The following is a 25,215-nucleotide window of genomic DNA, read 5'->3' on the forward strand; positions in this document are numbered from 1 at the left end:
AGTGTGGAGGCGCCTGTGGGGTTTATTATCAGGTAAGGATTGATAAGATTGAATCTTCGTCTCTGTTGCTCTGTGCCTTCTAAATAAAAGGCTGTACATTTTGTGTTACTTTCAAACCTGTTCGGATATGTCTTTTCTCCATTGGCCTAGCATCATCCGAGACCGAATTTGGCTTGAATCACGTCCGTAAATCACGTCAGGTAACGCCGCTTTCCACACCATGCAAATCCGCTCGGCACGCAATAAGGTGTGTGAAAGTGAGGGTTCAATCCCCGGTTTCTTCGGTCGCGTGTCTTGAAGGTATGTGGGATTAATTGACCAGCAAACTCTTCGGCGCGTGGCTGTGAGGTTGGCGATTGGAATTGCTTAGCAATCCGTCAATCACGAGTTTAGTCGCTCGCGGTCGGTGGCCTCAGTGGAACCGGAGTTCGAGGGGGAACGGGGCATAAACCCCCCCTTAGTACGTCGACGAACCTGGGATCCACAACAATACTTTAGGTACATTTGGCTTTGAGCAATATTACAGTTATGCCTTCATACAATGCATCTTGTATGCCAATGAAGCTTGAAATGCACCCCACCCCCAATTTTTTTAAATTTTTACTTACTTGGCTACCATGGAGGCAGGAAGTATCGACCAGTTTTTATTGAGGCCAGCAAGTTGATCATAATCTTCTTTGTCCAATTGAAAGTCAAATACCTAGCAAAAAAACATAATTTAACAAAATATATCATGATACTTTATTAAAACATAATTTGTGATGATTCCACAACAACCCTAACCCCTGGCGCTCACCTGGTAGAATAAACAGCATACTGCACTGACTAAAGGTATTTTAAACCAATTTCATTTTGATTGCTAGAAGACAGGGCAGCATGTAGAATCATACTAACATAATCATAAGACTTTAAATAAACAAATAAAAAAATACCTATTTTGGGGGGTTTCATCACAATAGCATGTGTAGTTTCTGAGAAGACAGCAAACACAGTTTTTGGGGGGCAACCCTCCCCCCCACCCCCACCCCCCATAGACCACCACAGGAGCAAAAAAAAATTAATGCCATGAACAAACATTGGTGCATCACGGGTGGTGAAGGTTGTGGTGAAGTTTCATCGAAATAGTGTGTGTAGTTTCAGAGAAAAAAGCAAATTCCTATTTTGGGGGTCAAACCTGGATCCACTTTGACCCCTGGTAGACCCCCTTAAACCCCGATTTTTTTAATGCCGTGAACAAACTTTAGTCAAAACACAACAAATATAATTTGTGCCAAATGTGGTCGCAATCCCATCAGCGGTTTCGGAGAAGAAGTTTCAAGTGTTTCAAGTGTCCGAGAACACAATGGAGATATCTCGTTTTGGAATCGAGATCTTCATGTGGTTGGCATACCTTTGCATTCTCCACAATCCTGGCAGGAGTCACACTTTTGGGAATCACAGCAATACCACGTTGGATGTGATAACGCAAAAGAACCTGCAAAGAAAAACCCACCAGAAGTCACACATCAATGATCACCTCTTCATCAATGAAAATTAACAGCAGGTGCACATTCAGTCCAGACGAAGTGATGTCAAAAACCCAACGCACAATTTATTAAACAGAGATAACACTACAACTTGTTGAAAAAATAAATAAAGAGAAAATACTAGAATATGCAAGGAATCTATGACAAAAGAGGCAGCCGTTTGGTCCATCATGCTTGTTGTTACGGGGTCCTCCCCTATCCCCTGGTCTCGGTAAACCTCCGAACCGCGAGAGGGTCCCCGGCAGAAAGATATGTTATCCTTGGTTGAAATTAATCAATAATGAAACCACACCAAGGGTGATGAACAAACAATATATTAAAAGCACACAAAAAAGAACCATACAACAATGGGGGCAATCAACCCTACAATCCAATCTTAAGAAGGTAACCTAGCTCAAACTCACGGCACCCCCAGGGACTGAAACAGAGTCCTTCTCAATGTCTCTAGAACACAATGGTGCTCCTGGCGAAGAGGCGATGGCGATGAGGCAGGTAAGGAGATGTAGGTAAGGCGGGGACCATCACGTGGTCCCAGCCAACCCCAATTGGCGGTGGAAAGAGGAATCCCACAGACGCTATCCAAACGTGCACATACACCGGGCAGTCGCGAACCGCACCGTATTCTTTCAAAGGCCACTGTCGCGCACAGACATCCTCAGCAAACCACCGGAGGGCGGGATCCGCGGACACGGCTAACCAAGGGTCCGCGAACGACGCGCGAGGTCCCCGAAATGGCGGTCGGTTCTTCCTCGGGCCGCAACCTCTAGGCGAAGATTCTCCGGAATCTCCCACCTGTACCTGGCTTCGCAGGCTATTCCACGACACCAGCGATATCAACGATCGCAGGAGATTCCTTTCCAGGCTTCAAAGTTCCTTTTCCATGGACGCTCGACCACACTGGGTGCGGAGCTGTTACAAAACGCCTCGTTTCACCTCTGCCTCCCGCGCTCTTCTTCTTCGCTCCACCTCTTCCGGTGCCCTATCCCATTTCCGGCATCATTTTTGTCATGAGCGCTTTTAAACCTTTTAACCACAATAACCCTTACTGAGAACCAACAATAATAATAATACCAACAATAATTAGGGCCGAATCCGTAACACTTGTGCTGTATATACACCTCATCAACTTGATCCAATTTAACATTGACATTTTCATCCGACAGAATGGTACAAGGTAACACCTTGAGCTGTCGAGCCAGGGTTCAATTCTCAACCTGACTACAAACTGTTGGATTTGTGTTTCACAAACAGGACATTGCATCAAAAGAGCACCATCCCTTAGATGGGCATTTAGCAGGTTGTCTCATCCGTTAGCGTTAGCACAGTTCCAGGGAGAGGGCTCAAGGGCTCTGCATACATAACACCTTCCACAATGTGATCTGTACCATATAGCCTCTCCTTTGGTTCTGGTTCTAGCATCCCAGGGGAAAATACATGCTGTTGCTTTATTCAGTCACTACAAATACCAAGGCTATCCAAGTTTAAAACCTGCAAGAGGAGAGCCTGCTACACTGATGATCTGAAACGATTTTTTTGATTTGACCCCTGGAGTTGGGGAAAAAAATAAAAATAAAAATAAAAACGGAAAAACATTGGATTCAAAATTTGATATTGGGTCATTTCATCATCGACATTACTTCAGGTGGAAAGCATCGGCATTTACAATGGCGTGTCATCGACTTCGTTCTGATTTTCTTTGTATTCATTTGTCAGATCAGGTTAACACCTGGTACTAGTCCAGTACTACCGTACTACCTGCTTCATGGTCGATTGGTGACTCAACCATCTCCGTCACCAAGCCTGCCTGGTGAACAGGGTGTCTGGACATGTAGCAGGGGGTAGAGGGAAGGGGAGGAGATGTGGAAGAAACACCCGTCAAAGGGCGAATGAGCCTTTTATAGGCCAATGGCTATCCAGGGGGATGGTGTCCCCTAAAAACAGTCAGGAAGAGAGTGGTCACCACCTGAACTATAAAGACCAAAATCCCCAAGGGGACGCAACGTGGAACCGGCAGGGGCATATTGAATAAATGAATATTCATTCTTGCGAGTCATGTTGGGGCATGGCACAAAATTCAAAATCATAAATGGATACAAATGAAACCTTCCAAACCTGAGCACTGGTTCTTCCATGTTTCTTGGCAATAGCTGCCACCACTGGATCCTGCAGCAGCACACATGGGTCTTTGACCTCATTCTTGCTGTAAGTGAAACAAAGCATAAATTCATGAAAGAGGTGCTAATTATGAAAGTTTGCAAGTAAATGAAAAGTTAACGAATTAAAAATAAAAAGACAGGAAAGACATTCTTAAAAGGTAATAGCAGAAATTTGAGCAAGGTAGCCAATTGTGAATACACGTTTTCAAACAACTGGAACTAGGAGACAAGCAATATAATAACTAGGAAACCAGTAATCTTTTGAAATTATACCGAGCACGGCAAACAATATGTACAGTATGCCTATGGACTGACCATGGTGTAGCATTCACTCCATGCTCCATCTACAACCACCTTGAAAAGACAAGTTTCTAATGATGAATTAAAATTGCAGTTAATTATTCCTCATTTCCATGGCAACGTGGTAGCATCATGGCGAGGGGCACCATTACTGCCATCCTAGAGGTTATACGTTCAAATCCAGATAAAGGTAGCAGTATTAAGGACTGGAATTGGAAATGTGGAAACTGACATTGTATCAGAATTACCATGAAATGATAGAAAAACAGACCATTCAGGTAGGGGAAATTTGCTCACGGTAAGACATTATTACTCTAATATGTGCATTGTGCATGGTTCACATGGTTCAGTATGGTTGACCCATAATGCTTTTCAGGGTAATTTGGGGTAGACACCAAAATGATACTTCTAAAAAGGTGTTGTTTACCCTGGTGTTGGGCTAGCGGCTAGGGTGCCGGCTCAGGATCCTAGGATCCTGGGTTCGAATCCCGGTCGATCGCTGAATTAACGCCAGGGGGGTTGACTCAGCCTGTCATCCTTCCGAGGTCGGCTAATTGAGTACCAGTTCACTGGTAATTCCCTGTTTGTCGTTAAAGGCGGCAAAAAGGGTTGGCGTCAGGAAGGGCATCCGGCCGTAAAACATTGCTTCAAAAAGGGGACCAAAAAACAACAACAACCACGGTTCCCGAAAAAGGCCAACCCCCGCTTTGCGGGGAAAAATGGCCTCTAAAGGTGGTTATTATATTATAAAAAGGCAGTGCTCAGCCAAAAGTTCCCTCTGAAGTCTAAATGAACAGCAACAACAAAAAAAAGAGAATTAAATAAAACGCTCTCCACCACCACGTATACTTACAATTCACGATCAGGAGCTCCAAAGGGACTGTAGGCTACAACTGTAATACCCTTGTCCTGGCAGTACTGCACAAGCTTGTCTCTGGTGAAGTATGGATGCAACTCAATCTGTAAAAGAAAAGGGTTCCTCTTGACTGAAGTGTTAAATAATGAGCTGCAGTACATCCAAAATAGAGTACGTACTACATTTTATAAGCACGTGCTGTATATACAGCTCAACAGCTGTAATACTACATTTTGATTTTGATGTACCCTTGATGTACTTTGATTTTGATGTACCATCCCCATTATAAAGCGTTGGTGCTACCAACGTTTCTGTGCAAGGGTTATAATGGGTGGTTTGCCATTGCCCTCCAAGCTTTGTTCGTCCATGTTCTTATACTTTCCAATGCTGAGTGCTGAGCAAGAAAGCAGCACGTACCATTTTTAAAGTCGTTGGTATGACTCGGCCGGGATTTGAACCACCGACCTACCAGACTCGGAGCGGACGCTCTAATCATTACACCACCGAGACTGGTGTATTATTACATACAAGCTGTATATAGCTGTAGCACAGTAAGAATTTCACATTTTCTTGTGTAAATATGGAGAAGGAGGGATCAGAGCCTTGCTTGCTTAAAGTAAATAGGTATATACACTTAGTTATAAGAATTGTTAATTTCTTTAAATTGTCAGATTTCACTCCAGATTTCGACAAGTAAACCACATGCCCCAATCCTCAAATCCAAAATAATATTTTGATTATACGCTGTCGGACCCTAACAATCACGGGGGATACGTTCCTGGAAAATGCCACGAATGTTGAATCCGTGAATGTAGGGGCATTGTTTGAATGGGGAGGGTTGGAGGTGGGAATTTTATTTATTTATTTTACTACATGGTCTAGGATTGTGGAAGAGCTGTGATAGAACAAATCAGGACACAACATAACAAAGGGAACAGCAGGAGAAAGGGCATATGCCAACATCAGGGCGGAGGGGGAAAATATACGGAGACAGACAAACAAGGGATGCAGGTAATGATGATGGGTAAGGGAGAACGCAAAGGGTGGATAAGGTGTATACAAAACAAAATTTTTGGGAGGGGTAGTGGTGGTTTAACAGGTATAGAAAATATCATGATTTTGGATGGAGGATGACTTGAGATGGTGGTGAACAGCTGTCTTGGGGACCTGGAGGGTGGAATGAGATTGAAGAGAGTATGGAAGGAGGTTCCACAGGTGGGAGAAAGAGGAATAAATGAGTGGACGTGAGCAGTGGTTCTGGATTTAGGCAGTTTCACTAGGAGGTTGTTGCTGTTGGTTTCTCCCTGTAAGCCACCAAGACCCAATCCTCAAAAGTCATCTCGATTCCACAGTCCTCATAGGCTCGTTTCAGAAGGCTGTTGAGCACCACAACGGTAACTTGGTGAGCATATAGTGTTCTCATTGGATCGGATGCTTTCAAAAAATATTTGGCTGCTGCCTCTGTCTTAGTAATTCCGGCTTCTGTCAGGGCTTCTCGCCATCCAGACTCACATAAGAGATCTCCCAAAGTGGCCCACAAAGCTATTTCGATATGGAGCCCTCCCAGCATCACCAGAAACTTGTCTTCTCCAAAGATTTCAGGGAAGGTCCATTGCATTTTCTTCACTCGTAGGGTGGTTGGTCCACTACCAATACTGGAGGTTGTTGTGGGTTGAGGTATTCAGTTGGTTATTTCACTAGGTCCATTCCATGTCGGATCATTCATGGTGTAGCTGCATTCTCATGGAATAGTGGTATATATTCATGTGCTATATAATAGTGAATAGTGAATAGTATAATAGTGAATAGTGCTATATTCTCATGGAATAGTGTAGCTCATGGAACAGTGGAATTCCAGGCTTCAATGCATTTCTCTGGTGGTCTAACAGCATCTGATTGACAAGCATGGTATGAAGACCACATGATCGGAGTGACTTTCTCTGTGTCCAATTCCACATGCAGGTTGGCATGTACCACAGTCATCCATGCCTGTTCATGCTGTTCCTCCTTATGGAATGAACTCATAGACAGTGGCTGCACATCTTTTACCGGAGGTTGGGTGAGAAGATTTCGGCCTACATGTGGTACAAACGGGTATGGCAGGCAGGATGGGTCCACTGGTGCCTGATTCTCATGCCCAGGAGTCAATTTGTATAGGTTCTTGGCCACGTCATGGACCTGTCACCCAAATTAAAAAGTAAGGCTGATTAATATGAAAATCGTCATAAAATTACATGTTTTTATGGAATTACCCTGATACTGTCAACACGGTGGCCTCAAGAGAAGTTAGAACAGTTTGAACTTTTCACATTCCTCTCAGGATGGGGTCAGGCACCCCCCCCCCCCATGCCCCCAAGTGCCCCAATGGGGGCTGATCGTTGTCCACTCGGACCAAAATTGTTATTCAGATCCCAACCTTCAAGGTGATACCAAAAAGTAAACTTTTGCATCAACTTGAAATTACTGATTGTCCAGGCACCCCACTACAAATGATAAAAGAGCTGGAAGGTATAAAAAAGAAAAAAAAAGAAAAAGATTTGGACAGATTGGGCAGAGACAAATAAGGCTCTTTTGAATGGCTAAGAGGTGGTCAGCTTAAATGGGATGGAGAACGAATCTTTATAAATGCCAAAGGACAATACACAATGGCTTGAAGAAAATGGCAGGACTGAATCAATTGGACAAGTGTAGGTTCTGCAAGCCTCCTATAAAAGAAAACAACAACTCATGTCAGAACAACTGCACACCCAAAGGCACAACAAAGTATGTTGAATAATCCACTAGCACATCTGCAAAAGTCTCAATATCCCAGTTCCATAAAATTCCTGGAAACATGACCCGAAAGCAATCACTGAAAACAAGGAAGTAATGCTCACATATGACCTAATTATCCCATCAAGACCTAAATATCCAAATGAGACAAAGCATTGCGACCAGATATAGTACTGAGGTACAAAAAGAAAAGAAGGCATTGTTAATTGAGGTGTCAGTCCCTGACAATCTTGGCCTAAACAACGCAAAAATGAAGAAAATGACCAAATACCAAGCCCCCAAAAATGAAGTGAAAAGATCCGAGAAGCTGAATATCACCAAAATTATACCAGTGATTATTGCAGCAATGGGAATGATTAAAAAAGGACCTCACAGAGATCCTAAAAACCATCCCTGGGACTATAAACGACAAACTAACTGGAGTTGGAAGCTATCTGAGGCTCGGTGACGGTCCTCAAAAGAGCCTTCAGAACAAAAATTGAGAAGAAAACTTCACAAACTGGTCCATGAATCAAGCAAGATCTCTCACTGAAATGGAGGTGGATATTTTAAGACCTGGGAGGACTCCGTACTACCTTTTGAAACCCACATATGGAGATAACAACCAACAACCAACGACACACACACACACACACACACACACACACACACACACACACACACACACACACACACACACACACACACACACACACACACACACACACACACACACACACACACACACACACACACACACACACACACACACACACACGAGGGCTCTATTCCACCTTCTGAAACTCGCATTTGGACTGAATGAATGACTGACTAACTAACAGACACACATATTGCCGTTCATTATTATAGAATACAATGGGGGAAAATGGTAGACAAACAAGAAAAATTTAATTTGAAAAATTGAATATGACCAACATTAGATTTGCTTTTATCGCTCTACTTTTCTTTTTAGCCCCCATTGGACTTATTGCGAAATGGGGGCTTATGGATTGGGTCTCGTCCATCTGTTTGTGTGTCAGTGCATCCATCCGCAACCATATCTTGGACATGTATAGACTGATTTTGGTCATATTTGGCACAAAGACAATACATGATAATATACTGTTGCGGATATGAGATTGGCATCCATCCATATCCGCTTGTAAATATTCCCCTATTTCCTCAGTACTTCCCAACTATCCCCAATTCCCCATTCCCTAGTCCCATTTTCTGTAAACAACACTCTGTAGACCCGACCTTCCCCTATTTCCCCCATTAAATGTCGCATCCAGGTCCACCGCATCTCACGTAGACAACTATAGGACATCTTGCTAGTTATTCTTAGTCTATGTCAGTTAAGGACTCGTTTCCATTAATTCTGACTCTTCGTTGCACCAGAATGTGATTGTATGGCACCGTTAGGAAGTTTAGGACCTCCCAATACCTCCCCGCAGCTTTTCCTCACGGTTCAGCAACAACAACAACAACAACGGCGGCGGCGCGGGGAGTGCGCGTCCTCACTCCGGCTTGGTTAGCCGCCATCGAACATGCGCTCGACGGGGTTACCACGTAGGGGCTCGCTGTCAGCTCCTCGTCAAGGGCGGAGCCCGGTAACCCCCCGCACCCAATAGAAGCGGCGGACCGATCCCATCTGGGGCGGGGCCAACGAGCCGAGGGCGTGTCACTCCCCGCTGAGCAAGCGCAGGAAGAGGGAGGTGACGTCAGATGCGCGCTGGACTTGAAGGAAGAGAGACGCCACCTCCGAGCGCTGCAATACCTCCCCGCATCTCTGGACTGGACCGTGCTTGATTCTGTCCCTGAGCCAAGGTGCACCTTGTGCTATCGACTGCCTGTCCTTCCCTGCCATCAATCCCTGTGTAAGTCAGTCTTGTTCCGTTTGTCTGTGGTCTGTCTGGGATAGATAAGATTGTGTCTAAGTGCCTATCTCTTCTGTGCTTTACCTCTTACCTTGTAATCTACCCCTCTTCTGCACCACCAATTATATCCTCCTCCGGAGGTCTTGAGAACTGTACCCCTTGTGTCGTTTCATTTATCCCAGCCGTTGTCCTTTCCTTCATTGATTTAGCATAGCGCGATTTGGTCAACGTCGGGTGGAATCGGGTAAACTGTGCGAACACGGCGGCCATTCCGCTCGGCCCATCATAACATCTTAATCCGCGTGTCCGTAACAATTGGTGTCGGGAAGTGGGATTGGACCCGAAGCGCGCTTCACGCGCTCGAAATTATTAACGGCGAAATTTGATTTTGTTTTACAAAAATAAAAACCCGAATTTTGAAAGTCGCGCTATGGCAGATCAAGACGGCTGGGTTCCGGTAGAGGAGAGTGAGGCAGGGTCGATCCAGGACCAAATTGAGGGACATGAGGAGAGCGAAGCAGTGAGGGCGGCAGGTTCGCAAAATGGCGCCTCGCACATTGCTACGGCGGCCGCACCCGCTGCACAAGTGGGAGGGATGGCCCAAATGCAGGCCCTCATGGAGCAATTTATGGTACAAATGCAGGCGTCCCTCAACCTGCAGAAGGACGATATGAGGGCTAATAGTGAGCAAATGAGGGCTGATAGTGAGCGATTGGGTGAGCGATTGGAGGGCCAAATGGGGGTAATGAGGGACGAAGCGAGGGGTACCGGTGAGGCGTTAGACAATGGGATAAAAGAGGTAAAGAATGGGTTAACGGGGGTAGAAAACAGAATGGCCGCTCAAGAGAATCAAATAGAAGGGGTGAAACATGGGTTAATGGGGGTAAAAAACAGAATGGCCGCTCAAGAGAATCAAATGGAAGGGATGCAAAAGGGGTTAGAGGGGTTAGAAAACAGTATGGAAGGCAAATTGAGGGACATGAGGGACCAAGCGGAAAGGGAAGTTAAAAAAATGGGGCAGCAGATAGAGGGGGTCAGAATGGGGGTAGAAACTAAATTGGATGCTCACAGGGAGGAAATGGAGCAGATGAGGGTGGCATCTGGGCAGGAGATGCAAGTGATGGGAGAAGAGATCAGAAGAGGTGTGAGTGAGGAGGTCGGAGGAGTGCGCGAGGAGGTGAGGCACTGTAAGGAGCGCATGGAGAAGGAGGTGAGAAAGGGGACTGTAAAATTGCAAGGTGGTATAGAGGAGTTGACGCTGGGAGTAGAACAACTGACAGTGGGACAAAAGGAGTTGGGGGACCAGGTAAAGAAGAACACAGCGGTAATAGAGGGTTTAAAATCGACACAGAAGGAGATGAAAAAGGACGTAGGGGTAATTAAAAAAGAGTGTCAGACGGTACATGAGGACCTGACGAGAAAAATGAACAAGGTGGTAGAGGTGATGGAGGTTAAAGAGCGGGAGGTGCGGGAGCACATAGAAAAAAATAAGGTGGAGTTAGAGGAAGAACTTAAGGGGGCGCACGAGGAGATGAAGGAGGTGAAGCAGAAATTAGAAGAAGTGGAAGAAGGGGTGAGCGAAATTAAGAAGCGACGGAGAGAGGATAAGAAAGAGATAAAGGAGGAAGTAAAAGAATTGGTCCAAAGTCTGTGTTCGGATCGTGATGATGTGCTCATTAACCGGATGAGGGATTCGCAGGTGATGGAGGAGAAGCGAAGAGAAAGAGGACCCGGTGTAAGTGGTGACCAATATGGTCGTGCGTATGATGCGCCAGGTGATTTAATAAGCTTGGGGGTCGAGATAGACCCGGATGTTCGTGAGAGGCCAAGAGTGAGGTGTATGGCTGGTCCGGAGGGTATGGAACGAGGGTGCGAGCGAGAGGGTCCGGTGATGGGAGAGGTGCGAGGTGTGAGTGAGCAAGGTTGTGGTGGTATGGAATGGGTAGCGGGTTGCGGAAGCGTGACCCATGCATCGACACCAACAGGGGTAGTTTTTAGAGGGACAGGGGAGGCACGAGAGCCCCTTGGGGGTAATGTACTGTGGGGGCCCGGCCGGTTCGGCCCCGCGCTGACCCCGCAAGGGGCGACGCACGGGGTCCGGCAGGTGGGCAACGACTCACATACGAGGTGGTCCCACAAGGTCCCACTCGCGCCGTATGACGGTGGGTAAGGGTGGCATCCCTGCCACCCTTCCCATGTGGGGGCAAATGCGCTATAGTTTATGGGGTTGATGGCAGTGAAAACTAGCCCGGGTGGGTTAGGATATATCGTGTGTAGGGATCTAGCGAAGATGACATTAGGTGACGTTAAGGTTTAGATAGTGACTGATACCTGTAGAGGGGACGCAGGTAGATTAGAGTGGATGATAATGACGAGGGAGCGCAATAGTTTAAAGGGAAGACGGAGAAGCGCAAGTTTCAGAGGGGAGTAGTTAGATGAGATGATGCTGTGTGAGAACTGGACAGGTGTGTGGAGCAGTGTATGAGTAGTGAGTGTTGTGGATCAGCGCGAATGCGCTTTGGGGAGAGAAGGGTGCAGGTGGCACCAGGTGTGAGAGCACAGGTGTGCAAGTACAGGTGTGTGGAATACATGGAGTATTGGAATGAGTGGTGTGGAGAGAGTTGGAGTAAGTGGTACGGAGTGGTGTGCATGGTGCGAAGGTGTGGATGGGGGAAGAGTGGACCCCTTTTCACGAGTACCCGGGGAGGGTAGTTTAAAGAATAGTTAGAAGGTATAGGTAAATTGTGGTTGGATATTGGCATTTGTGGTGCGGTTGCAGAATGGTATTGTGGATGGGTGCATTAGTGTTGTGGAAATGGCTGGGCGTGTAGCCTGTTAGTGTGTGTAGTTGGTTTGGGCACTCCACCACTGTGAGGATGTCGGCCAGGTGAGGCCGCAGGTGGGCTCTGGGAGCCGTTAGTGTCAGTGGGTGCCTGAGGATCCCGGGTGTGGATCGGGCAGCCCGTGCCAGAGAGGGCACTGAGGGGGTGAGAGTGCGAGAGGGCCTTCCCCAGTTAGTTAGGTTAGGGTGAGGAGCAGGTAAGCTCGGGTGGCAACTACAGTGGTGGAGGTGTGCAGGTGGGTAGACCTGCTGGGAGAGCTACACGTCACAGCCCAGAAATTGTGCGAGGGCACCGGGAGATGAATCGGGGGAGTGAGACCCCAAATTGAGAAGCACCACAGTTTGGTCAATGGGAATTGGTTTTTAGAACCCATAGTGTAAGTTGGCCAATGGATTGGCAGGGAAAGACCCCGGGTAATGTAAAGTTGTTAAAGTCATTTAGGAAATAGTTAGGATTGATGAACCTGTCGCACCATACGCAGCCACTTACCTGTGGTGATGATGACTCCACACCTGTGTTTTCTTTGTTTTGTGTTGCAGGAAGGGAGAATTGCTGTTTGGATTTGTGAGACGCATCACGACGTGGATGAGACATTGGGGTGATTCCATCTCTCCCTCCTTAGGAGGGACTGATGATGAATTGGTGATGGCAAATTTGATTGGTTAGGAGGGAAAGAAGACGAATTTGGTTTATGGGAGGAACGGGGAAGACAGTAGGGACGTTTGTTGATGTGTAAAGTAGATGTTTATGGGTAGTGTTGTGTTTTGTGGATACAGTAAGGGGTAAGGGAGGGGCAATGTAGGTTACCTGGTGGGGGGGGGGGGGGGCGTACGGTAGGAACGTACCTGTCTCACCTGGTTCCCATGTGCCCCCAGTGTGCATTACCTCATATTGCATGCACTTTTGCGCCCTTACCACCTCACTCACTTGTCTTTTCTTTTGTCTCCCACCTCCGAGGATCTGGCTTTGGGCAGAGAGAGAGGAGAGAGAGGTGCTGGCTCCGCAGTTGTGGGCCTGTACTTTCGCTGCTTGCTGCCTGGATCGAGACACCATATGGACCGCAATTTTTGTGGCCGCCCACAATGGACCGCAGTTCTTTTGCGGGCAAGCACCACCCGTTGATGGACCTCTGGGTCAACGTGGCACCTATGCCATACAGGTGAACCACTTATAGTTGGCCCCCCTGACAGCCACAATTCAGAAATGGACGCGGTTGGCGCCTTTCTTTATTTCTAAAGAAGCCAGAAGGCCAAGAGAAGGCAAGACCAGCGGCAGAACATCGGCCGGCTGCGACACCACCGGTGACCATGGACAATTAATTGTGCATTTTTATGAACACTTTATTGGTGCACCGGATGGTGCTGACTGTGCATAATGGGGTGGTGCTTTTGGTGCTTGGATGGGGTGCTCTGCACATTATTAAAGGCCGTAGGGCCACAGGGCACTCGTGGGTTGGTGTATCGATGCTGGCATGCGTGCTCTCTCTCTATGCATAACATCTGCATGTGTTCCTCAAAGAACAGGTCCTGATCGTAGTGTAAATATCAGTGTAGTCTTGTATAAATGATGCTCCCTACCGGCTGTATGTTTAGTTTGAGGATTCTTTCCGCGATTCAGTTATCCTGTGGGTGTGTTTCTGTGAGGAGAAGGGTGCAACGTCGCAGGGGGACATATTTACTCATTTGTGAACATCTGTAAAACTGTCGCACTCAGGGTTGAGTTAATAGTAGAGGGAACTACATCTGAGTGCCACACTAACGTAGGTAAAAATTTATCGGGTCGGGACGCCCCGAGGTAGAGAAGGGTGCAATGTTGCGGATATGAGATTGGCATCCATCCATATCCGCTTGTAAATATTCCCCTATTTCCTCAGTACTTCCCAACTATCCCCAATTCCCCATTCCCTAGTCCCATTTTCTGTAAACAACACTCTGTAGACCCGACCTTCCCCTATTTACCACATTAAATGTCGCATCCAGGTCCACCGCATCTCACGTAGACAACTATAGGACATCTTGCTAGTTATTCTTAGTCTATGTCAGTTAAGGACTCGTTTCCATTAATTCTGACTCTTCATTGCACCAGAATGTGATTGTATGGCACCGTTAGGAAGTTTAGGACCTCCCAATACCTCCCCGCAGCTTTTCCTCACGGTTCAGCAACAACAACAACAACAACAGCAACAACAACGGCGGCGGCGCGGGGAGTGCGCGTCCTCACTCCGGCTTGGTTAGCCGCCATCGAACATGTGCTCGACGGGGTTACCACGTAGGGGCTCGCTGTCAGCTCCTCGTCAAGGGCGGAGCCCGGTAACCCCCCGCACCCAATAGAAGCGGCGGACCGATCCCATCTGGGGCGGGGCCAACGAGCCGAGGGCGTGTCACTCCCCGCTGAGCATGCGCAGGAAGAGGGAGGTGACGTCAGATGCGCGCTGGACTTGAAGGAAGAGAGACGCCACCTCCGAGCGCTGCAATACCTCCCCGCATCTCTGGACTGGACCGTGCTTGATTCTGTCCCTGAGCCAAGGTGCACCTTGTGCTATCGACTGCCTGTCCTTCCCTGCCATCAATCCCTGTGTAAGTCAGTCTTGTTCCGTTTGTCTGTGGTCTGTCTGGGATAGATAAGATTGTGTCTAAGTGCCTATCTCTTCTGTGCTTTACCTCTTACCTTGTAATCTACCCCTCTTCTGCACCACCAATTATATCCTCCTCCGGAGGTCTTGAGAACTGTACCCCTTGTGTCGTTTCATTTATGCCAGCCGTTGTGTCCTTTCCTTCATTGATTTAGCATAGCGCGATTTGGTCAACGTCGGGTGGAATCGGGTAAACTGTGCGAACACGGCGGCCATTCCGCTCGGCCCATCATAACATCTTAATCCGCGTGTCCGTAACAATACATTTGCCCATCATTTTGTTTCGCGCTGCGATGAAAATGGCCCACTGGCGGACATTTTAGTTGTAAATAAATAGCACCGCAAAGCGGGCGTAACCCCTCAGCCCATGCATGGTGGAAACCAATTTCAAGATGGCTGCCGTGGTGGCCATATTGAAAATCGCAGCGCACCCATTTTCGAAAGGAACCTTCCTCTACTCAACCCCAACACACACTGCAAAAATGGATTTAATCGGACAAGCCGTTCTGCTTGACATTGACTGAAACCAATTTCAATATGGCTGCCATGGCGGCCATATTGAAAATCGCAGCGTGCCCATGAACCTTCCTCTACTCAACCCCAACACACACTGCAAAAACGAATTTAACCCTTCAAGCAATTCTGCTCGAAATTGACGGAAACCAATTTCAAGATGCCTGCCGTGGCGGCCATATTGAAAATCGCAGCACGCCCATTTTCGAAAAGAACCTTCCTCTACTCAACCCCAACACAGACTGCAAAAATGGATTTAATCGGACGAGCCGTTCTGCTTGAAATTGACGGAAACCAATTTCAAGATCGCTGCCATGGCGGCCATATTGAAAATCGCAGCGCACCCATTTTCGAAAGGAACCTTCCCCTCTTAACCCCAACACACACTGCAAAAATAGATTTATTCAGACAAGCCGTTCTGCTTGAAATTGATGGAAACCAATTTCAAGATGGCTGCCATGGCGGCCATATTGAAAATCGCAGCGTACCCATGAACCTTCCTCGACTCAACCCCAACACACACTGCAAACATGGATTTAATCGGACAAGCTGATCTCCTCGAAATTGATGGAAACCAAAAGTTGACGGACGCCCGGATGGCTGCCGTGGCGGCCATATTGAAAATCGCAGTGCACCCATTTTCGAAAGGAGCCTTCCTCTACTCAACCCCAACACACACTGCAAAAATGGATTTAATCGGACAAGCCGTTCTCCTTGAAATTGACGGAAACCAATTTCAAGATGGCTGCCGTGGCGGCCATATTGAAAATCGCAGCATGCCCATGAACCTTCCTCAACCCAACCCCAACACACACTGCACAAAAATTCATTTTATCGGACAAGCAATTCTGCTCGAAATTGACGGAAACCAATTTCAAGATGGCTGCCATGGCGGCCATATTGAAAATCGCAGCGCGCCCATTTTGGAAAGGAACCTTCCTCGACTCGACCCCAACACACACTGAAAAAATTAATTTAATCGGACAAACCGTTCTGCTTGAAATTGACGGAAACCAATTTCAAGATGGCTGCCGTGGCGGCCATATTGAAAATTGCAGCACACCCATGATCCTTCCTCTACTCAAGCCCAACACACAATGCAAAAATGGATTTAATCGGCAAAGCCGTTCTGCTTGAAATTGACGGAAACCAATTTCAAGATGCCTGCCGTGGTGGCCATATTGAAAATCGCAGCACGCCCATTTTCGAAAAGAACCTTCCTCTACTCAACCCCAACACAGACTGCAAAAATGGATTTAATCGGACAAGCCGTTCTGCTTGAAATTGACGGAAACCAATTTCAAGATGGCTGCCATGGCGGCCAGATTGAAAATCGCAGCGTGCCCATGAACCTTCCTCGACTCAACCCCAACACACACTGCAATAATGGATTTAATCTGACAAGCCGTTCTGCTTGAAATTGACGGAAACCAATTTCAAGATGGCTGCCATGGCGGCCATTTTGACAATCGCAGCATGCCCATGAACCTTCCTCGACTCAACCCCAACACACCCTGCAAACATGGATTTAATCGGACAAGCCGATCTCCTCGAAATTGACGGAAACCAAAAGTTGACGGACGCCCGGATGGCTGCCGTGGCGGCCATATTGAAAATCGCAGCGCACCCATTTTCGAAAGGATCCTTCCTCTACTCAACCCCAACACACAATGCAAGAATGGATTTAATCGGCAAAGCCGTTCTGCTCGAAATTGACGGAAACCAATTTCAAGATGGCTGCCGTGGCGGCCATATTGAAAATCGCAGCGCGCCCATTTTGGAAAGGAACCTTCCTCGACCCAACCCCAACACACACTGCAAAAATGAATTTAATCAGACAAGCCATTCTGCTCGAAATTGGCTGATACCAATTTCAAGATGACTACTATGGCGGCCATATTGAAAATCGCAGCGCGCCCATTTTGGAAAGGAACCTTCCTCTACCCAACCCCAAAACACACTGCAAAAATGAATTTAATCGGACAAGCCATTCTGCTCGAAATTGACGGAAACCAAAAGTTGACGGACGCCCCGATGGCTGCCGTGGCGGCCATATTGAAAATCGCAGCGCACCCATTTTCGAAAGGAACCTTCCTCTACTCAACCCCAACACACACTGCAAAAATGGATTTAATCGGACAAGCCGTTCTCCTTGAAATTGACGGAAATCAATTTCAAGATGGCTGCCATGGCGGCCATATTAAAAATCGCAGCATGCCCATGAACCTTCCTCTACTCAACCCCAACACACACTGCAAAAATGGATTTAATCGGACAACCGTTCTGCTCGAAATTTACGGAAACCAATTTCAAGATGGCTACCGTGGCGGCTCTATTTGAAATCGCAGCGCGCCCATTTTAGAAAGGAACCTTCCTCAACCCAACCCCAACACACACTGCAAAAATTAATTTAATCGGACAGGCAATTCTGCTCGAAATTGACGGAAACCAATTTGAAGATGGCTGCCATGGCGGCCATATTGAAAATCGCAGCGTGCCCATTTTGGAAAGGACCCTTCCTCTACTCAACCCCAACACACACTGCAAAAATGAATTTAATCGGACAAGCCGTTCTGCTCGAAATTAACGGAAACCAATTTCAAGATGGCTGCCGTGGCTGCCATATTGAAAATCGCAGCGCACCCATTTTGGAAAGGAACCTTCCTCTACCCAACCCGAACACACACTGCCAAAATGAATTTAATCGGACAAGCCTTTTCTGCTCGAAATTAACGAAAACCAATTTCAAGATGGCTGCCGTGGCGGCCATATTGAAAATCGCAGCGCGCCCATTTTGGAAGGGAATCTTCCTCTACTCAACCCCAACACAGTGCAAAAATGGATTTAATCGGACGAGCCGTTCTCCTTGAAATTGACGGAAACCAAAAGTTGACGGACGCCCGGCCGATAATACCCCTTAGCCCAATTTGGGCTGAGGGGTGAAAACCCGATGTTGAACACGTCCTCAACCATTTCTCGTACATGCATATACCGATCTTGTTTGAACTTGGCACAGAGATAATGAATGATGGCTTACATTTGCTCGTCATTTTGTTTTGATATGAGATCCACGATGGCCGACTGGCGACCATTTTGTTACTTAAACGTGTCCCCCAACCATTTATAGAACATGCATGGTCTGATTTTGTTCATACGTGGCACAAAGACAATACATGATGATATACATATGCACAGCATTTTGTTTCACGATGCGATGAAAATGGCCGACTGGCGGACATTTTAGTTTAAAAAAAACCCCCGGTATCGAACACGTCCTCGACCATTACTCGGATATGCATTTACCAATCTTGTTCAACGATGGAAAGCAGATAATGAATGATGGCTTACATACAGTCATGTGAAAAAGTAAGTACACCCCATGTAAAGTTTTGACTTTTTCAACATATTTCAACATACAGCTATTTGATCTTCATTTCAACAATATTGATAGATAAAGGTGATATAATATAACAAATATCATGAAACATTTACATTTTGGAGTCCATTGCATAATTTAAATAAACATAAATGCAAATTTCGCATGTGGAAAAAGTAAGTACACCCTTGGCTCTAATAGGTGGTATTGCCCCCTTTGGCAGAAACAACCTCAAGTATGCGTTTCTTATAACTGTCTACCAGTTTCTGACATCGACTGGGAGAAATTTTTGCCCACTCCTCCATGCAGAATTCTTTCAGCTGTGCGATGTTTGAAGGGTTTCTTGCATGCACAGCTCGTTTCAAATCCCCCCACAACATCTCGATGGGATTTAGATCCGGGCTTTGACTTGGCCATTCCAGAACCCTCCATTTCTTTCTTTTCAGCCATTCCTTGGTGGATTTACTGGTATGTTTAGGGTCATTGTCATGTTGCAAGGTCCACCTTCGGTTGAGCTTCAACACTCCGACAGATGGCCTCACATTATCCTCAAGCACCCTCTGGTACAATGAAGAATTCATAGTGGATTATTTGATGGTGAGCTGCCCAGGCCCTGATGCAGCAAAGCTGCCCCAAACCATAATATTTCCACCACCATGCTTTACAGTTGGTATCAGGTTCTTGTGGTCAAATGCTGTCTTTGGTTTTCACCAAACATGTCTTCTGGTACTGTGGCCAAATAGCTCTACCTTTGACTCATCTGTCCAAAGCACATTGTTCCAGAAGTGCTGGTCTTTGCCAAGGTGTTCATTGGCAAACGTTAGTCTTGCCCTGATGTTCTTTCTGGACAGCAAAGGTTTCCTCCTGGCACACCTCCCATGTAGATCAAATTTGTGCAGCCTCTTTCTAATGGTAGACTCATGCACTTTGACATCAACAGTGGCAAGAGCTACCTGTAGGTCCCCTGATGACATTCTGGGGTTCTAAGAGACTTATTTCAGCATCTTGCGGTCTGCCCTCGGGCTGAACTTGCTTGGGCGGCCTGGCCTGAACAAGTTCACAGTTGTTTGGAATCTTCTCCACTTGTAGATGATCTTCCGGACAGTCGAATGATTGATTTCAAATTGTTTGGAGATCTTTTTAAATCCCTTCCCAGACTCGTAGGCATCTATAACCTTCTTTCTGAAGGCCTCAGAGAGCTCTTTTGATCTAGGCATGGTGACAGCGCACACTTCAACAACAAAGAGCAAACCAAACTAAATGTCTGAGGTTTAAATAAGACAGGTTCCTTCAAGATCCTCTCTAACGATGTTCTAATCATTTGCACCTGAGCTGGTGCACCTGATTCTAATTTTAGGTATTTGAAGTAGTGATAAATGTAGGGGTGTACTTTACTTTTTCCACATGCGAAATTTGCATTTATGTTTATTTAAATTATACAATGGACTACAAAATGTAAATGTTTCATGATATTTGTTATATTATATCACCTTTATCTATCAATATTGTTGAAACGAAGATCAAATAGCTGTATGTTGAAATATGTTGAAAAAGTCAAAACTTCACATGGGGTGTCCTTACTTTTTCACGTGATTGTATAGACTAGGGCATGCCCGTACTATATCTATATCTAAAATTATATCCCCCCCCTCTATTTACATGAAATGGTTTGGTCCAAAGCGAACGGCTTGCGAGTACGGTGACAATCCCCCCCCCTCTATTTACATGAAATGGTTTGGTCCAAAGCGAACGGCTTGCGGAGTTTGGTAAAGAAATCGCCATAGCGTGCACAAACGCGCAGGAAAGCGAAAGAATCGCAAATTAGTTTTAATTAGTTTTAAAACATAGTTGAACGCCAACATAGTTTGCCAACGTGAAATAAATGAATACGCTCTCAAATGTGCCGTCCGAGGCAGAGTCTGTTCGGCAAGTTCGGCACACGTGATAGCTCGCTGCTCTCTGATTGGTTGAATCGTTTTTTGGACATAGCTCGGTAACTACTTGTCCGATTAATATGAAACCTTGAAAAGGCACATCCTCGGGGCCCCAGCAATATACCTGGCAAGTTTAAAGTATATCGGACCCGTGGTTGTCGAGAAACAGCGGTGACATACATACATACATACATACATACATACACACAGAGATTACTGGAATTATAGATACTAGGGCATGCCCGTACTATATATAAGCTAGGACGTGCCCGTACGTGGGTGCCCGTTCCTTGCCAAAAAAAAAAAAAAAAAAAAAATTTGTGTAGGGGTGTGTGTGTGTAAACATCCTAGGGCGTGCCCGTACGTGGGTGCAAAAAAACATGCGTGCAAACAACAACAAAAAAAAACTTTGAAACCACGTGGCAGTAACGACCACAGAACCCCCCCCCTCTATTTACATGAATGGTTTGGTCCATTCGCAACGACCACAGAACCCCCCCCCTCTATTTACATGCAATGGTTTGGTCCATTCGCAACGCCAAAGCGAACGGCGAACGGCTAAATCGCCATAGCTCGGTAAGTACTTGTCCGATTAATTTCAAACCTTGAAAAGGCACATCCTCGGGTCCCCAGCAATATACCTGGCAAGTTTAAAGTATATCGGACCCGTGGTTGTCGAGAAACAGCGGTCACAGACAAACATACAAACACACATACACACAGAGATTAATGGAATTATATATATATATATATATATATATATATATATATATATATATATATATATATATATATATATATATATATGTATATATATATATATATATATATATATATATATATATATATATATATATATATCTATCTATATATATATATATATATATATGTATATATATATGTATATATATATGTATATATATATACGTATATATATATATATATATATATATATATATATATATATATATATATATATATATATATATATATATATATATATATATATATATATATATATATATATATATATATATATATATATATATATATATATCTCATGATTGTGCGGGAGTTCATGATGTTCTGGGATTCAAGTGATGCAGTGGTAAAGAATGCTCTCCCAGAGAAGAAGGGAAGTCGGAAGTGGGATGCAAGAGCAGAGGTGGACGAGATGGAGGAGCGGTTGCAACAGGAGGAGGTCATGGGGATGGTACAGCACGGGAAGCATGGCTTGGGGTGGATGAAGCATGAGCGATGGGGAAAGGCATGTGTGAAAGAGAGGAGGAAGATGGTTGAGAGGGAGGTGAGCTCTCCCAGAGAAGAAGGGAAGTCGGAAGTGGAATGCAAGAGCAGAGGTGGACGAGATGGAGGAGCGGTTGCAACAGGAGGAGGGCCTTTCACTCAATCACTGCAGGCAGGTAGGTGGTCTTTCTGTCTTCTACCGACTCCTCTCCGGCCTTGCTCCCCCAGCTCTCTCTGTGCTTTGTCCCCCAAATATTCCTACAGGTCGCACAAGATCTGCCAGCAACCCTCTGATGGTTAAACTGTCGAAATCTCGGCTCTCCGCTCACCTTCACCCTTTCATTCCTCTTTTCTCCCGCCTCTGGAACAAACTCCCACACTCCCTTAAATCCCACTCCTCCCTCCAGGTCTTTAAAACAGCTGTTCACCACCATCTCTTATCTTCCCCCATCCAAAACCTTGATCTTTTCTACCCCCGCTAAATCACCCCAGATCCACTTTGTTTGAAATTCCAACTTCTTTCCTGGAAGTCCTGGCAGTGTCCATATGTTTTATACCTCTCCCACCCCCCCCCCCTTCCAATGCCTCCCCCCCCCCCCCAAAGCCCTCTCCCTCCCACAGATCTCTTGATGTCCCTGCTCTCAAATGTTGTGTTTGTGTCCTTCCCTTTCTCTCCCCATCTTGTCTACCACTCCCCATGTTATATGTTTTATGTGTCGGTTTGTCTTTCTGTGTGATTAATGTTAGCTCTTTCACGAGCCTTGGTCTTGTGTACAACAACAACAAAAAAACAAAAACAAAAAAAGGAGAAAGGAAGAGGAGGGGAGATATGTGAAAGCAGTCGGTCAGGCACAGCAAGGTGCTTGGACTAGGTGGGAAGGTGTGCGGGTGAGGATGTTGAAGTGGCAAGAGATTTGGAGGATGGAGCCAATATTGTTGAATTTCCTGTTGCGGGCAACGTATGATGTGCTTCCGTCACCAGTAAACTTGAGATTGTGGGGGTTGTTGCAGGAGGAGAGATGTTATTTGTGTGGAGGTGTGGGAACGGTGCAGCATTCACTGAGTGCATGTTCAGTAGCATTGGCAGCAGGACAATACAGGTGGTGACATGATCAGGTGCAGGTGGTGGTGGTGCAGATGGTGCAACAAGAGGTACTGAGGTCGAGAGAGAGAAGAGTGGAGAGTGGAGAAGGAGACTGATGGGGGAGAGGTGTGGTTTGTCAAAGAGGGCCAAGTGGTTGGAGGTGGAAAGAGGAGGAGGAGGAAAGCAAGAGGGCTGTCAGATGCTTGTGATTGGCAGGTGGTGGCAGACCTAAAGCCACAATTGGTATTCCCAGAGGAGATCTGTGTAACAAGGTTGCGGCCTGACATTGTCGTTTGGTCAGGTGCAACAGGACAGGTCATCTTCGGGGAATTGTCTGCACCTTGGGAAGAGAACATGGAGGAGGTGCATGAGAGGAAGAGAGGAAAGTACAGTGAGCTGGAGGCAGAGTGCCAGGAGAAGGGTTGGCAAGTTTTGTGCCAGCCATTTGAGGTGGGGTTTGGCAATTCCTTTTCTGTATTTCTTGCTCGGTTTGGAGTGTGTGGGACAGAAAGAAGGAGGATGTGTGACAAGGTGGCCCAGGTTGCCTTGAAAGGCTCATTTTGGATGTGGAGGAAGTTTATGGAGGCACATCGAACGGTGTAGGTTGGCTGTGTGTGGTTTATTATTTTTATTTTTGGTTGTTACTATTATTATTTCTTATTTTGTGTATGTGAGTGAGTGAGTGGGTGAGGGTGTGTGTTTTTGCATGAATGAATTTCTGCATGAGTATGTGTTTTTGTATGTTGAGTGGTGTATGTTGTAAGGGTAGGTGGTTGGTTGGTGTTGTGTGTGTACGTGTGTGTGTGTATATATATGTGTGTATGAATGATCTGGTGTGTTTTGTTGGTGAGTGGTGAAGGGTATAAAGGTGGGTGTTTGAGTGTTCCACCATGTTTGTTTGGTGCTGTGGATTCTGGATGTGGAGGTGTTGTTGTTGTAGTCTGCATTCGCACTGGCTAGGGGTGGGGGTATGTATGCATCCAGGTGTCGTTGCTGCATGTGGATGTGTATGTGCCCCTGCTGGCCCACCTTAGCTGACTGTATCGAGGTTGAAGGGCCGAAACGGGATGATGCTGAGGACCTCGACTGAGGACCCGGTCATTGCGGCACACTTGTGACCAGGTGTGTTTTGAACTTATATTATATATATATTGTTACGGTTCTCCGCCACCATTCTTACCCTTACCAAGGGGAGATTAAGCCCCTTGTTCTTTCTGGGCTTGGCGGAACCGAGAGACTTGAAACACCTCTTCTGGGCAAACGCAAGGTAGGGTTTCGGGACCAAGTCTTGCTCTTACCTAAATCCCTGCGCCGCCACGGAAGCGGGGAAGCAAGCCTCGCACGAGCCACGTGTGATTTGGGTACACCGAGCGGATTGAGTACCACGTGGTCCGTGCAGTTTTCTAGTAGTGGAACCCGATTCGAGCGATTCTATTCGTACCACGCTTAGTCAATGAGGAAATCACAGGAACGATCGAATGGAAAGGATGAACACAGGTGCAATTATTATTCCCACACGTATGTACAATGATCGGTAGACGCAGAGACACAGAGCAGAACTTAAACAGTCTTATTCTTAACTCCCAGACTCGGGCCCGTCACACTCACACAGGGAATTGCAGGCAGGTTGATGTTCAGGCCAACCGCGCCGACGTGGTCGTCCAGGAACGGCCCCGTCCGGCTCTCCACGGTCCCAGCACGTCCCGCGAAGAAGGCAAGCAGGCGGTGGAAGGATCGTCGTAGCGCGTCTCCCGAACAAACGGCAGCCGATGAGGTAGGAAGGAAAACATACGCGTCTCTCAGCGCGGCTGGCGGTTACACAGCGCGTTTTCACTCGCGTAACTCAATGCACTATCACGGCTCGGCTTCAAGCTCAACCGAGCGTCGCTTTATATGAGCACGTATCCTGGTTCATGCACGTCTTTCTCCACTCAATGCCAACTCAGTCGTCGTACTGCTCTCTTCAATCCAGCTGCTCGCGAGTCCTCCTGGGGGCTTTGCGCAACCACTTATATTGATACGCCCCGAACCTTCTCGAACCTTCCAACCACGCCCTGTGACGCAGTGCTGCCGCCACACCCTCTGAGCCCTGATTGGCGGGTCGCGCTTACCGTCAGCTCCT

General features: G+C 46.5%; 1 protein-coding gene across 1 annotated transcript in view; it reads right to left on the reverse strand.

Moving 5' to 3' along the window:
• LOC137436562 (aldo-keto reductase family 1 member B1) overlaps window positions 1-25,215 on the reverse strand; it is a 69,898-nt gene that overhangs the window by 7,131 nt on the left and 37,552 nt on the right. The window contains exons 6-9 of the mRNA XM_078786526.1: window positions 4,836-4,942; window positions 3,639-3,726; window positions 1,391-1,474; window positions 609-700 (exon numbers count right to left, since the gene is read on the reverse strand). Of these exons, the coding sequence (XP_078642652.1) occupies window positions 609-700; window positions 1,391-1,474; window positions 3,639-3,726; window positions 4,836-4,942 (371 nt within the window). The remainder of the gene's footprint in view (window positions 1-608; window positions 701-1,390; window positions 1,475-3,638; window positions 3,727-4,835; window positions 4,943-25,215) is intronic.

This window comes from Myxine glutinosa, chromosome 11 (genome assembly GCF_964187855.1).
Source record: "Myxine glutinosa chromosome 11, kmMyxGlut1.1, whole genome shotgun sequence".
NCBI lineage: Eukaryota > Metazoa > Chordata > Myxini > Myxiniformes > Myxinidae > Myxine > Myxine glutinosa.